The sequence below is a fragment of the Tauraco erythrolophus genome, chromosome 10 (assembly GCF_009769465.1).
Source record: "Tauraco erythrolophus isolate bTauEry1 chromosome 10, bTauEry1.pri, whole genome shotgun sequence".
NCBI classification, from domain to species: domain Eukaryota; kingdom Metazoa; phylum Chordata; class Aves; order Musophagiformes; family Musophagidae; genus Tauraco; species Tauraco erythrolophus.
In genome coordinates this window covers 8,607,752-8,620,577 of record NC_141474.1, presented here as the reverse complement: position 1 = coordinate 8,620,577, position 12,826 = coordinate 8,607,752, and the positions used below count along the sequence as shown (strand labels likewise).

The 12,826-nt window shown below is 61.5% G+C and overlaps 1 protein-coding gene across 1 annotated transcript; it reads right to left on the bottom strand.

Moving 5' to 3' along the window:
- Positions 1-4,660: 4,660 nt before the first annotated feature.
- UAP1 (UDP-N-acetylglucosamine pyrophosphorylase 1) lies at positions 4,661-12,532 on the bottom strand. Its single transcript, XM_086617279.1, is given in 14 exon segments — positions 4,661-5,228; positions 5,453-5,519; positions 7,439-7,486; positions 7,912-8,100; positions 8,528-8,576; positions 8,579-8,670; positions 9,066-9,093; positions 9,096-9,222; positions 9,224-9,259; positions 10,462-10,541; positions 10,544-10,633; positions 10,913-11,088; positions 11,933-12,137; positions 12,226-12,532. Coding segments are annotated over 14 exon segments (1,662 nt in total). The 3' UTR covers positions 4,661-5,060.
- Between the last annotated feature and the right edge of the window lie 294 nt (positions 12,533-12,826).

Here is a 12,826-nt window from a genome sequence, read left to right as displayed (position 1 = left end):
GGGTACCCCCCATCCCGCAGAGCCCAGCTGGGAGGTGCCAGGCACAGCCCTGCTTGCTGGCAAAGCTGGGGCTGGGCGCAGCAGGAGTTAGGCCAGCTTGCCATGACCATGGCAGCACCCACGGGGAGCGCAAAGCCCTGGGAACTGCCAGCACACCCTGCTAGAGGTTCTTTGCACCCAGCGCCATGCTGCTGCGGTCCCCGGGTCTCTGCTAAACACCGCGAGCTCTGCAGGAGGTACCAACACACTCCTGCATTTAGAGTGATTTTTCCCCTTTATTTTCTAATTCTTTTTTTAAAGCACCTTTTTTAAAAAGCTGTTTTTTTTTCTCTACTCCCAGCTGGGAAAGTTTAGTTAGTTTCAACTAACTCAGCTGCAACTGGGACTCCCAACTGCATCGCTGAGAGGCACAGACAAGGCTCCTGTGCTTGATGATGGCCAGTTCCCCCAACATTAAAATCTTAATTTCCTCCTGCATTCCAAAAAACATCCAGAGATATTTTTCCCCACTATTCTTTCAGGCTGAGTAAACTCTTTAAGCATCAGGATACCAGATGCCGTAATCTCCCGCAGGGAATGCATTTACATTTAGTCTAATATAGAGAAATTATCCCCGTGCAGCCGTTGTGAAGCGCTCATTGCTGCCCAGGGGAGTGGGGGGGGGACAGCGGGGAGACAGTGACTCAGGTGCCGAGGCTGGGGGCTAAGGGACGCGCAGTCAAACTGGCTGAGCAGTATGGCAATCCAGCTGGAAATTGTTTTGTTCCACCAGCCCTGCAAAAAGGATGGCTTTGCAATGTTTCATCTAAAAATGTTTGCCGAAAATTTTCAATCACTGGAAATTTTTAGTGCAGGGAGTTTTTGGAGCTCCTCCCTGGCGTCGCCTGGGCTTGGGAGCTTCCCTCGGTCACTGCTTTTGGGATTTTTTTCCCCTTTTTATTTCCCCCCTTCTTATTCTACTGAAATCACCAGGAGACAAATCCCACCTGACCACAGTCCCTCTCACCCCCAGCCCGCTTCCCAGGTGGGCGATGCTGTCTTCACAGGCCCTGGAGGAGCATGGTCTGCGGGCAGGGGGGCTGGATGGCAGCATCCCACACCCCTGTGGTCACCAGGTCCTGGAGACGGGTCTCCCAGGGCTCGCGGTGCAAAGCCCCTATCCTAGCACGGGGCTGGGGGCTCCCGTCCTACTGGGACGGTGTGTGGGACACGCTGAGGCCACGCTAGAGGGAACGTCCCTGAGTGGCGAGAGGCTCCCTGTGATGCCAGGCCATGACTCGAGGCGTGTGGTGTTTTGGTGAGGGCATTCGGGACCCCCACCCCAGCTGGCACTACAGCCCCCAGCGTGCCGTGCTGCCAGCGCAGCCTCTCCGGGAGCCCAGTGCAGCATGCCGGGACCCGTAGTCCTCCTCCCGTCCAAAAATGCCATTTTAGACCTTCTCTGGGCTGGATGCAGCCCCACTTTCTGCAGCAGCAAGTGCCTCCCTGGCCGTGGGCTGGCTGGTCAGCCAGCAGAGTCATTGCACTGTTCAGGGCACAAGCAGCAGCTGGCATGTACCCGTGGCTGCCAGCTGCCCTAGAGAGACTTGCCAGCAGCACAGTCCGTGGCTATGGAGCCTGGGGACATGGTCCTGTGGGTGCTACACCAGCAAGCACTCCCTGCCAGCTGAAAACTTGTAGCCCTCTTCCCTGCTCTGTGCCCCAGCGCACGGCGTCACCCTGCCACGGCGCACGGCGTCACAGGGCTGGGAAGCCACAAGCAGGTCCCCAGCACCAGGACGGGGGACAGGATGCTCAGGAGCACCACATCGGTGGCCCTGTGTCCCCTCCCCAGTGTGACCTGGTGCCTGGCTATGGGGACACTGGGGCCAGCGGGGCCTCCCTGGCCGGCCAGCACCGCCACCAGCTCTGCCAAGAGACACAGGGCGGGAGCCAGAGGGACACCAGGAAGCGCTGGCCTGGTGCGAGGCACGGGGGGATGCTGGCAGCGGGGGGAAAAACAGAGCGAAGGGGCCAAGCTTCCCCTCCCTGGGTGGGGATGCTGCTTTACCGCTGCCCCAGCCCCTTCCTGGGCAGACCTGCACCCCAGTCCCTCCCCACCGCAGAGCACGGGTGACCCCATGTCCCCCCAGAATCCCAAAGCCGGGGGGCGGCGAACGCCTCCCCACACCCCTGAGAGCGACTCACCGGGGGCAGCGGCAGGCGGCGGCGGGTGAGCTCCGTGCCCCTCGCCCGGGCCGGGGGAGCCAGGCGAGGAGCGAACTTTCCCGGGCTGATGCAAGATGCCTCTGGGAGCGCGTTCGCATTCTACAGATTCCTGGGAGCCGGCCAGAAATCCCACAATCCTACATTGCACATTTGGTTTCAATTAGGGAGCAGAGAGGGGGAGCCAGTCACCAATCCAGGCTGGCTTTTCGGCGGAGGTTATTTTCCTCGGCCCGAGGGAATGTGTGCAAAGCTATAATTTACAGCAAAACCCATTCATAGCGCAAGAGAAAAAAAAAAATTAAAAAAAAATCTCCGTGGCCGGTGAGGGAACTTAAAGCAATAGGCAGCGTTTTGCTTTCCGGCACTCACCCCCGCGGCTGCGGGATGGCACACGTGTCCGGGACCCTCCTCCTGCGCCATGGGGTGCAGGGGCCAGGCAGGACGCCTCCAAAACGTGGGTGATGGAGGTGCTCCACGAGGCACTGTTGCTGGCCCAGAGGGTCCCACACGGGCTGCCCCTCCAGGGCCATGGTGGGAAGGGTGCCGGGCTCCTGCGCAGGCACACACGGCTGGACGGTGGCCGGAGAGCCGACCTGCCCTGGCACGGAAGAAGCGCTCCGGTTCCCCAAGCTGCACGCTGAGCTCGTGGTTTTACATCATTTCCAGGCACTAGCTTGGCACCACGGCCACCAACTATGCAACGCGGCAGGGAGAAAATAATAATAATGGGCTCATGTTAATTTTCGTGCAATAGCTAAAAATGCAATTGAAGAAAAAAAAATTTCAATATTCTTTCAGCCTAGTGTTTGGGCTGTGTTTCATGGCAGCACCCACACTGCCACGGGAGGGAAGCAGCACCCCTGGCAGCAGGCCAGGAGCTCCTCAAAAGCGCTCCTGCCCCACAGGGCACCCCGTGCTGGAGAAGGCACCTGCCCCAGGGCTGCAGCCATGCTCCCAAGCCCCAAGCCCCCCTCCTCACCAGAGTCCCAGCCCGCCTGCTCTCCAAACAAACCGAGTCCCAGGCAGGGAAAGCCATCCACCACCTGGCAGGATGTCGGTGATGTGCCGGGGACCCTCGCGGTGCCAGCCCAGCCACGGGCGCAGCAAGAGGCTGCCCAGGGCTGGCAGGGAGGGCAGGCAGGGGCAGGTTAGCATGGTGCCTGCTGCAGGGCTCCGCACTGTGCCCCGGCGTGCCGCCCCGGATCAGGGGAAGCCCTCGCCCCCGCACAGGCTGCCCTACGTGCACATTGGCACAGCCAGCCCCGCTCACCTCCTGCTACCTGGAATTGGCGCTCAAACAACTTGGCGGCAGCCAGCACTGCGTCACTCTACCCCAGGACCTGATGCAAAGGTGCTGGTGTGCAAACAGAGCCAATAAAGCCAAAGCAAACACCTGCCCTCCACCCTTCCGTGCCCAGGGAGCCAGCCGGGCAGCGATCCCATGCACTCACTGTGCAGTCCCTTGCTCCTGCTGGGTGCTTGTCTTGGGGCCACACACATCCCCCTGACATGGGCCACGTTGTGCTCTGGCTGCTGCCTGCCCCATGCCAAGGAGGAGCACCTTCGAGGTGTCCGCCTGCTTCCCAGGGAGCAGAGATGTTCCATCCCCACGGTGGCTGCTGCCAGGGCCTGGCAGAGCCAGTGGGCAGGGGGAGGCGGTGGTGCAGACCACCCGCAGCACTCTGCACCAGCTCCTTGCATCCACTCTGGCCCCCATCCCGGGCCTTCCCCCTGGGGACCCGTGGCTGCCAGCCTGCCTTGGCCACATGCAGCCCGGCTGACCCGCGGCAAGCCACCAGCAGCCACGGCACCGGCCAGGACCACCCGCATGGCCCCGGCTTCCCAGGCACGCTGCTTGGGGAGCCGAGCGCTTGGCCAAGCCTGGGGTGCCCAATGGCCACCTTGGCACTCGGGAGACTCGGTGACTTCCCCCGGGGGAGTGCTTTGGGCCCCATTCCCAGCTCCCCAAGGGAAAATCCCTCCCCAGGTGGCTGTGGGCAGTTCTGCCCCCCAGCCCAGGGGCTGCAGTGGGACTCAGGAGCAGGAGAGGAGCTGGCTGAGCACCATCTCAGAGCTGCAGCAGAGCTGCACTGCTCAAGAGCATCAGGACACCTTGCTCTGGGGCAGTGGGCTCTGGCAGGAGCCAAAGAGCCCTCTCCCAAAAAGCAGGGCATGGTGCCTGGCTGGTTTCACCCCGAGCGCTCCGGCAGCGCAGCACACCTGCCTCTTCCTACCTGCTCAAGGCTTGCCACTGTGTGTGGAATTCAAGAGGAAAGCGCAGCCCTCTGCTTCCTCCAGAAACACCGCAAATAAGCACCGTGGGCCCGAGGACCTGCCTGCCACCCCTGGGCAGCAGCTGCTGCTGAGCTGGGCACTCGGTGGGATGCAGCTGGACCTCTGCTCTATGGGTAGGGCCCCTACCAAAAGCCACCATCACCAAAACACCACTGGATGACAGAGGAGGGACTCAAGAGTTTAATGGGGTGCTTCCAGTTGTGCAATGTACAAAGGATGACCAAAAGGGAGGGTACGGGCAATGACAAGGACCCCGTTAAAAAAATAGTCATGTAGATTTGAGAAAAATAAAAATTCAAGATTAACCCCAGCCCCGTACCATAAAAATCCTCTGCATGTACAATGACTATTACTATATACATGTTTAAAATAAATGCCCACAGCCTGGAGTGCAAAGAGCAGCTCCATAGCTGTGCTTTGTGGCAGGGGAATCCGTAAAGTGTTTGGTTTTTAAATTAAAATATAAATAGAAGCGTACGTCATGCCAAGAACCGAGTGGGTTACCTCCTCCTCTGCACAAGGCCAGAGGGAGCAGGACCAGCCCCCACCAGTCACAGCTATGAACCTTCATGTGTCCAAATTCCCGGTCCCCCTAGGCGGGATGGGCAGCCTGGCTTGGGCACCGTGCCACCGCTATATCCCTTCTTCACCAGCTCGTGTATCCCATCCTCGTCGATAATCAAAGGTGTGCGAAACTCTCGGTCCTTCACATACTTCTCCAGACCCTAAGGGAGGGCGAAGCAGCTCGTTAGGACAAACACGCATGTCGTCTGCTCTATTGACCTGCTGGGCTGCATGCGGGGGGCTCCGGCCCCCTCCCCGCCTTGGCGGACGCTGCCTCAAAAGCTCCATGGTGAATTCGAGTCACGTTTTTGTGACTGATCTCCTCCCCACCAGCCTGCCCACCACCCAGTCATCTGCGAGGGTGCCTGAGCTCCGCAGTACTCACTTCTCCTCCGTAGGAGACGAGGGGAGAAATTTCACACTGGATCGGCAGGTCATTGGCATCCTTCAAGCTGCAGAGATCAAGAAAAAATAAAACAAAAAAAATACAGAGTCAGGAGGGTTAGCCACATCCCGCCGGGGACAGGGCCAGGCCCAGAGATCTCGCAGACGCCGGCACGGGGTCAGCGGCTGGCTGGGGTGCCGGTCCACGCAGACCCCAGCAGCACGGAGCTGCCCTGGGTTAGTCAAGCCTTGCGTGCTCTCCACGGAGGTGCGAGCTCAAGTTTAGAAAACCAGCAGTGACTGAAAGGGAAGAGAGCTTTAGAGGCGGCTTTAAGGAGGATCTACGTGCCTTTCCATGTGTGCAACTACAGCGGTGCCCGTGCCCCCTGCCTGGGCCATGGCCCCACAGTATTCAGTGCTGCATGCAAGCCAGTCACCCCTTCCTCCTTCTCCTTCATCCCTGGGGTGATGAGACGCACTCAGCACTCCTCCAGTTTGGCTAGTCACGACATGCCTGTTTCTAAACACACTCCCTGTTTCAAGCACTACCTGAGGACACAGGTAAGCCTGTCTGCTCACTCGGAAGTGTTCCCCATGGCACTGTCTGCTCCTCCTGCCTTCGCCTCTTTGCCTCAACTCCTCTGCTCTGCACACAAGCCTGAGCTGGTGAGGACAACAGCAGACCCACACCAGAGCCGCCTGCCGCAGCCTGGCCCCGTGCGCAGCACTGCTGGGAGGGGTCCCCAACCCGCTCCTGCTGCCACCAGCCTGCGCAGGGGCCCCCAGATGCTCCCTGGATTCCAGCTGGTGTGTAAGGCCAGCCAGGGCACAGCCACGCAGAGCTGTGAGGGTCCATGGTGGCACCTTCATGTCCGCTCGCTGCTGCAGCCAGAGCCACTGCCTTCGCCCAGGTGGGAGCTTGTCCCTGCTGCCAAGCACCCGCTCAGCCCCCCTCTCGTCCCAGCTGTGAATAAATAAAACAGCTCTCCCATCCTAACCCAGCCCTTGCACTCGTGTTTGCCTTACAGTCAGATTTATTTTCAAGATAACCATTAAAAAAAAAAAATCACCATTAAGTGGCAATTAAGGATAAACATAGGCTAAAGCACATCCTTTACTGACATTCTAACTAGTGACGGCCGAGTTATACACCTGGAAGCAGTTGAAGTTTTGAATTAAAAACCGAGAGCCAAGGTGTATCCACCAGAAAGTAGCAGAAGATACAACTTCTCCGGAAGGGAGCGGGGAGGTAGCAGCCTTGCTGGCTCCCCAAGTCATAGACACTCACCGGCTCCAAGTCCCAGTGCACAGACGTGCCCTGAGCCTACAGAAGAACTCGCTGCTATTACAGAAGTCGCTTGAACGCTTCTCTCACTTTCCCATTTACTTCTGTAAACGTTCAAGCGCTGAGCCAGGGGCTTTCCCTGGGTGTCACTGTCCGGATCTTCAAAACTCCAGAGCTGAAGTCACACAAAGCACAGCTGGCTGCCCACGCCGACATCTGCACATGCTACATCAAAGCCTGCTTGACGTTTGCTTAACGTTCCTAATCCCCTTTCAATCTGCCCTGACGCCTGGCAGACACCCACCAGGAGACGGCAACCGGCTCCAGCTATGGGACTGGCCGGGATCATCCCAGGCTGCGCTACGCTGTGGCATGACGAACACAGGAGTGTTGCCGAAGGGACATGCCAGCATGTTTCCCAACAGCATCCCACCCACTGCTTCTGAGGAAAGGAGCCCAGGAAGGAGCAGGCACTGCCCACCACCTGCCACCGTGAGAAGCGGCACCCACGGGGTCCCGCAGTGAGACATGCCCCACTCCCAGCATGCGGCCCCGAGCCCCCCGGCCCCGTTAGTCACTACGGGCGCCCGCTCACCAGCGCACACCCACAGCGGCAACCGCAGCCCGGCACGCTGCTTCTCCTGCAGCCCCTTAGTACCTAAGCACAGCCCCGCCACCATGCATGCTGCACGGTATAGTTACTTGTCATCGACATCTGCTGGGGTGGCATCTGACCTTCCGTTTGTGACACTACGTGGGAATAAACAAGGGTTAGCAAGGGTGGGAAAAGACAGAGGAGAACAAGTCTGGGGTCTGCTGTTCGCCAAACAGGGGTGGAGGGAGAGGTCTCTCAGTCTGCATGGATCTGCTGGTGTGCTTGGGCTTTAGGGAGCCACCTCCTCCCTGCACAGGCAACGGAGAGCGGCAGGATTCTGTTCACAGGGGTTGATTCAAGAAGCAAAGCTCCTACCAACAGAGCAAGCACCCTTCTTGCAGCCACTGCCCAGCCTTGCACCCGGCTCTGCCCCATGGACCAGCCAGGAGAAAGGACCTGCAGATGGCGGCTCCAGTAAATGCTGGTTTCAGGAGCACTGAAAAGGAGAAGGGCTGAGGACTGCCCCGCGCTTTATACCCAGCCCAAAAAGGATGCAGGAGCACCAGGAGGAGCGACTCACCGAGGGATGGCAGGGATGCGCCTGCCATTTTCGTCCACAAAGTGCCCCCCCGCATTGAGAACCCAGCAGTGGTGCAGGGACATCAAGGCGTGTCGGGCTGTGGTGGGGTTGTCCTTGCCATTCTGGCTGTCCGCGTTCTTCAGGGGAGAAAACTCATCCTCACGCAGCACCTCATATACTACGAACTTCCTACGGGGGAAAAGGGCGCGGAGGGGTCAGGTTTGGGAAACGCAGCTGCTCCCTGTCGCTTTTGGCATCTCCCCTGCCAGGGTGGCCAAGCCAGGGCCACAGCCTCCTTGCAGCCCACATCCACAGACTGTCCTCAGCCACAAAGGAGGGAGGAAGGACCTGGGCCGTAGGGTCAGCAGATGCTCCTCTGGGTCAGGAGCTGGGCTCGGCTGAGCAAGAGGCTGGCAGTGCCTGACCCTCCTGCTGCTCATGTCCCTGCTCATCTCAGGGCACAGTCGTCACTGATGCTGAACAGCACGGGAGCTGGCATGCTGTCCCAAACCCGGGGCATCGCCAGTAGGCACAGCCCTGGCACCGCTCAAGAGTCTCTCAGAGCTGCCCGAGGGAGAGCCAGCAGCCCACTGCCCACAGAGAGAACAGGGCATACTTGGAAAACTGGAAGATGTCAAAGACCAATTTTTCCATCTTGATCCCGTGGGTTTCTCAGGCTGGATCAGCTGTCCCGTAGCAATGTCCACGTGTGGGATCTTCTTCTCAGCTACATGGTGCTGCAGCTGTGGCTCATAAGTGCTGCAACGAGCCAGAAGAGCTGTCACTCACCCGAGCAAGGCACGTCTCCCAGCCTCCCCCCGGCTCAGAGGCCGCTGTGCAGGCCGGCCGCGCCGCCCTGACCCCCGTCACCCTGAGCTGCGCGTCCCCAGGGCAGCCAGGAGAGAGGACGGCCCTGCACGCCTGCGCTCCGGCACCAGCAGCCAGAAAGGGAAACCTTATCTCGAGGAAGGGACCGTGCAGAGGCGGGGTCAGGCCGCGCGTGCAGGGGGCCAGAGACCAGACCCGCGGGCCCCGTCCCGGCACGCCTGCAAACAGCTGGAGCTCAACCAGCAGAACGCAAAGCACAGGCAGCGGCTCTGCTCGGCACCAGGGCTCCTCCTCCGGCACCCGGCAGCACCCCGGCAGGCCCTTACTTGACTACAGCTTTCAGGAAGGCGGTGTGAAGTAGTGATTGGCGATGTTCCCCGCGTTGAAGAGCAGCCGCCCGTCCGGGCCCCGTTTCTGGGCGGTGGCCAGGGAGATCTCGCTGTACTCCACCACCTGGTAGACACCATCCACTTGGCACACCACGGCCGACTGGCTCTGTGGGGTTGGTCTTCTCCACCACCTGCCAAGGGAAGCACTGTCAGGGAAAGTGCCCCAAAGCCCTGCGCTTCACATACACTCCTTGTATCCAGCAGCCCCCATGGAGACGGTTCCTTGCACAGGATGGCAGGGATAAGGCAGGGATAGGGATGCTGAAGCCCTCCACTCCCAGCTGCATCTGGCAACGGTGACCAGAGGAGGGTGGGACAGCTGGGCTGGTGACAGGGTGCCAGGCACACCCAGAGGGTGCGGGCAGGATCTGGCACCAAGCTGCATGTGGCTGGCAGAGGGTACAGATATTTTTATCACCCAGCCCACATGGGAACAGCCAGCTTGCTGTGCACAAGCAGGAGGCTGCTGGCTCAGCAGAGCCATCCCCTACACCTGACCTCCCTCCTTTTCCTCGCATCCCACAAACCTTCCTCTGGGCACGAGACCACTCTAGCAAATCCCCAGCTGTCACCAGCACCACGGCAGGGTGGCATGCAGGGACACAAGGCTTTCTCCTTTCTGCATGCTGGGGTGTATTTCCTCCTTCTCTCGCTCAGGTCAGAAGGAGGAACTGCTTTCCCTTTCCCAGCTCGCCCTCTGAAACCTTCAGGCCGGCGAGTCCTTCACCAGTTTGCCAGAGCCAAGCCCAATGCAACAGGATCACACAGCCCCTTTGGCCGTTAATCCAGCCTTTAAGTAAAGCTTTGGGCTGCAACGTCCTACCCACGAGACACGGGGCTGGGCTCAGCGTCAGCAGTCAGCTGCACTCACCATGTCCTGGTCTGGTGCCCAGGACGTCACACCGGGGACAGCTGGCAGCATGTGGCAGGGGTTCCGGCTACCCATGCTCCCCACAGCCACCCGGACAACAGCTGCCCAGCATCTGGGTGGGGACTGGGCAGTGCCATCGGGGTCTTCAGCAGCTCTCAGCCCCAGGACGAGGGGACCTGTGAGCCCTGGGGCTGTCGGTGCCACCTCCCCATGCAAGACAGGAGGGGAGCAGCACCAGGCAGGGTCAGTGACGCCCCACGTCCTCTGGGATGCCAGACCCAAACGGCATGGGACTCTGGCAGCATATGCTACTCCACCAGCAAGCTCCCAATGTTTAGCTATCCCTCCTAGGTGCAGCAAGCCAGCAAAGGATGGGTCAGGAGTCAGGGAAGCCAGGCAAGCAGCAGGACAGTCCCCACTCTGCTCCAGGGAAGCAGTACCTGTCTGCTCCCAAAACCATACCTTGGCTCCACAGTCCGCTCCCTTCTCTAAGCAGAACCCGATGAACCTGGGGTCAGCCACCTTCACCAGGATGTTGTCACACAGTAGACATGGACACTCTGCACGCCCCTCCGCTCCATGTCATCCACAATGCCGTGCACCCCCAGGGCCCGGTACAGGCCCCCGTTGCCGTCTGCAGACACAACAAACCGTTGGGGCTGCAGCACCACCCAGCTGTCCCATCAGCCACCCCTGCTCATCCTCCTTCCCCTCAGAGCTAGGGTGGAGGGTCACCAGCCCAGCCATACCCCACCCTGGTCCTCCCTGCCAAGACAGACAGCTCCCAGCCTGCGTCACCCGCGAGCCACATCACGCTGCGAGGCTGCCCTACACAGGCTCCAGCTCCAACAGCTCGTCCTCAGCATCATGTCTCGCCCCCGCGCACCCCTCCCGCCAGCTCCCAGCCACCAACCTGGTGCCATGGCAATCTTGCCCTTCTCCTCCAGTAGGATTTTCCCGTCAAACCCCAGGGCAGGCAGCATGCCCTGCTGGAAGAAGATGATGTTTTCCTTCTTCAAGCCAAAGTAGCGATGCTTCAGGAAGAACTCCTTGGTGGACTCCATAGTCCGCCCACTTGTCATGATGTACCTGTCGCAGCACAGAAGAGACCCGGTGAGCAGGGAGGAGTGGCAGGGTCTCATACCCCTCATCCCAAACATGGGGAACCTCTTCAGCCTGTAACAGGCAGGACAGGCTTCTTCCACCTACAAATCTTTAGTAGGATCTGACCCGCTGCAGTCCCACCTCTTTGGCATGCCAACCAAGGGCTTCACCCCTCCTCACAACGCACGTCTCCAAAACCCTACCACACCCGGTGCAGTGGAGGGGACACGCAGCTGCAGCAACCAGCTCCCACCACGCCACCAGCCTCCTGCTCACAGCACCACTGCAGCCCCTCGCCTCCCAGACCCCGGTCTTGCATGGCTGCTATCCCACGCAGCAGGCTGGCCACAGGTGACATGACACACGTTCCCAAGGGATGTGGGGTTGAGCCTCACAACACAGGACCTGCCAGTGCCACCCTCTGGGTCTTACCCCACTAACTCCAACAGGCTACGTCCATAGCAACCGCACGGGTGTCAAGAGGGTCTATGCCAACCCATGGGCCCTTGGGCTGCCAAGGGGGTCTGCACCAACCCATGGGTCCGTGGCCTGCTAACACCAACAAGGCCAATGCCAACCTACAAGACTTTGACCGTGCAAACGCCAACAGGGCAACACCAACCCACGGGGCCCTTAACCTGCCAACACCAGTTAGGATGATGCTAACAGAGCCTTACCAACACCAACCCGCGGGACCTTGACCCACCAACGCCAACGGAGCCCTGCTAACACCACTCCACGAGCCTCGGCCCACCAAGGCCACCCCAGGGCGCCGTGACCCCGCCACCCCGGAGGCACCAACCCACCACGGCCCAGGGCAGGTGCTCACCAGGGGATGTGGCAGGGGGTGCCGTGCTGCTCCTCCGCCAGCTGCTGCAGCCGCCGCAGGCGCTGGGCCTGGAGGTGGAAGAGGGTCTTGCGGGAGGGCAGCCCCACGTCGCACATGCCCTTAGGGTAGGGGACGCCGAGGCGGGTGCCCTGCCCGCCGGCCAGCAGCAGCACGGCCACGCGGTTCCCCGCGATCTCCGCCAGCCCTGCACCCGGGAGAGCACACACGCGTGGAGCCCGCCGCGCCGGCACCGCGCCGGCACCGCGCCGGGCCCCGCCGCCCCCCGCACCTACCGCGGCTCTCCCAGCGCGGCAGCAGCCCGCGGTCGCGGGAGGCGCTGCCCAGCACGTCCCGCGGCACCGGCTCCATCCGCGCGTCCAGCCCCGCCGCCGCCCCGCTGCCACCGTCCCCGCGGGCGCGGCGAAAGAAGCGGTTGATCTCGGCCACGTCCATGTCGCGCAGGTCCGCCGCCAGCGCCCGGCGGGCCGCGCCGCCCAGCTCGGGCCAGAAGCGCAGCACATGGCCCTGCCCGCCCGCCGCCAGCCGCTGCCCCAGCGCCGCGGCCGCGTCCCCCTCCGCGTCGCCCATCGCCGCCTCCATCCCACCCGCTGCCGCGGCGCCGCCCCGCCGCCCCTTTATAGCCCCCCGCCGCCGCGGGGCCGCCAATGGCAGGCGGCGGCGGCGGCACGTAGCGCCCTCACTGGCTGCGGGGCGCGGCGTCACCGCGGCGGCTGCGCCCCGCGCCGCACGGTGCCCGCCGCCCGTCCAATAGGCGCCGGGGGGGGGCGTGGCAGCCCACTCGCCCCCGCGGCGCCGCCAATCGCAGCGGCCGCTGGCGCGGCGGAGGCGCCCCCGCCGGTGACTGCCATGGCAACGCCCGCCACGTCAGCGCGC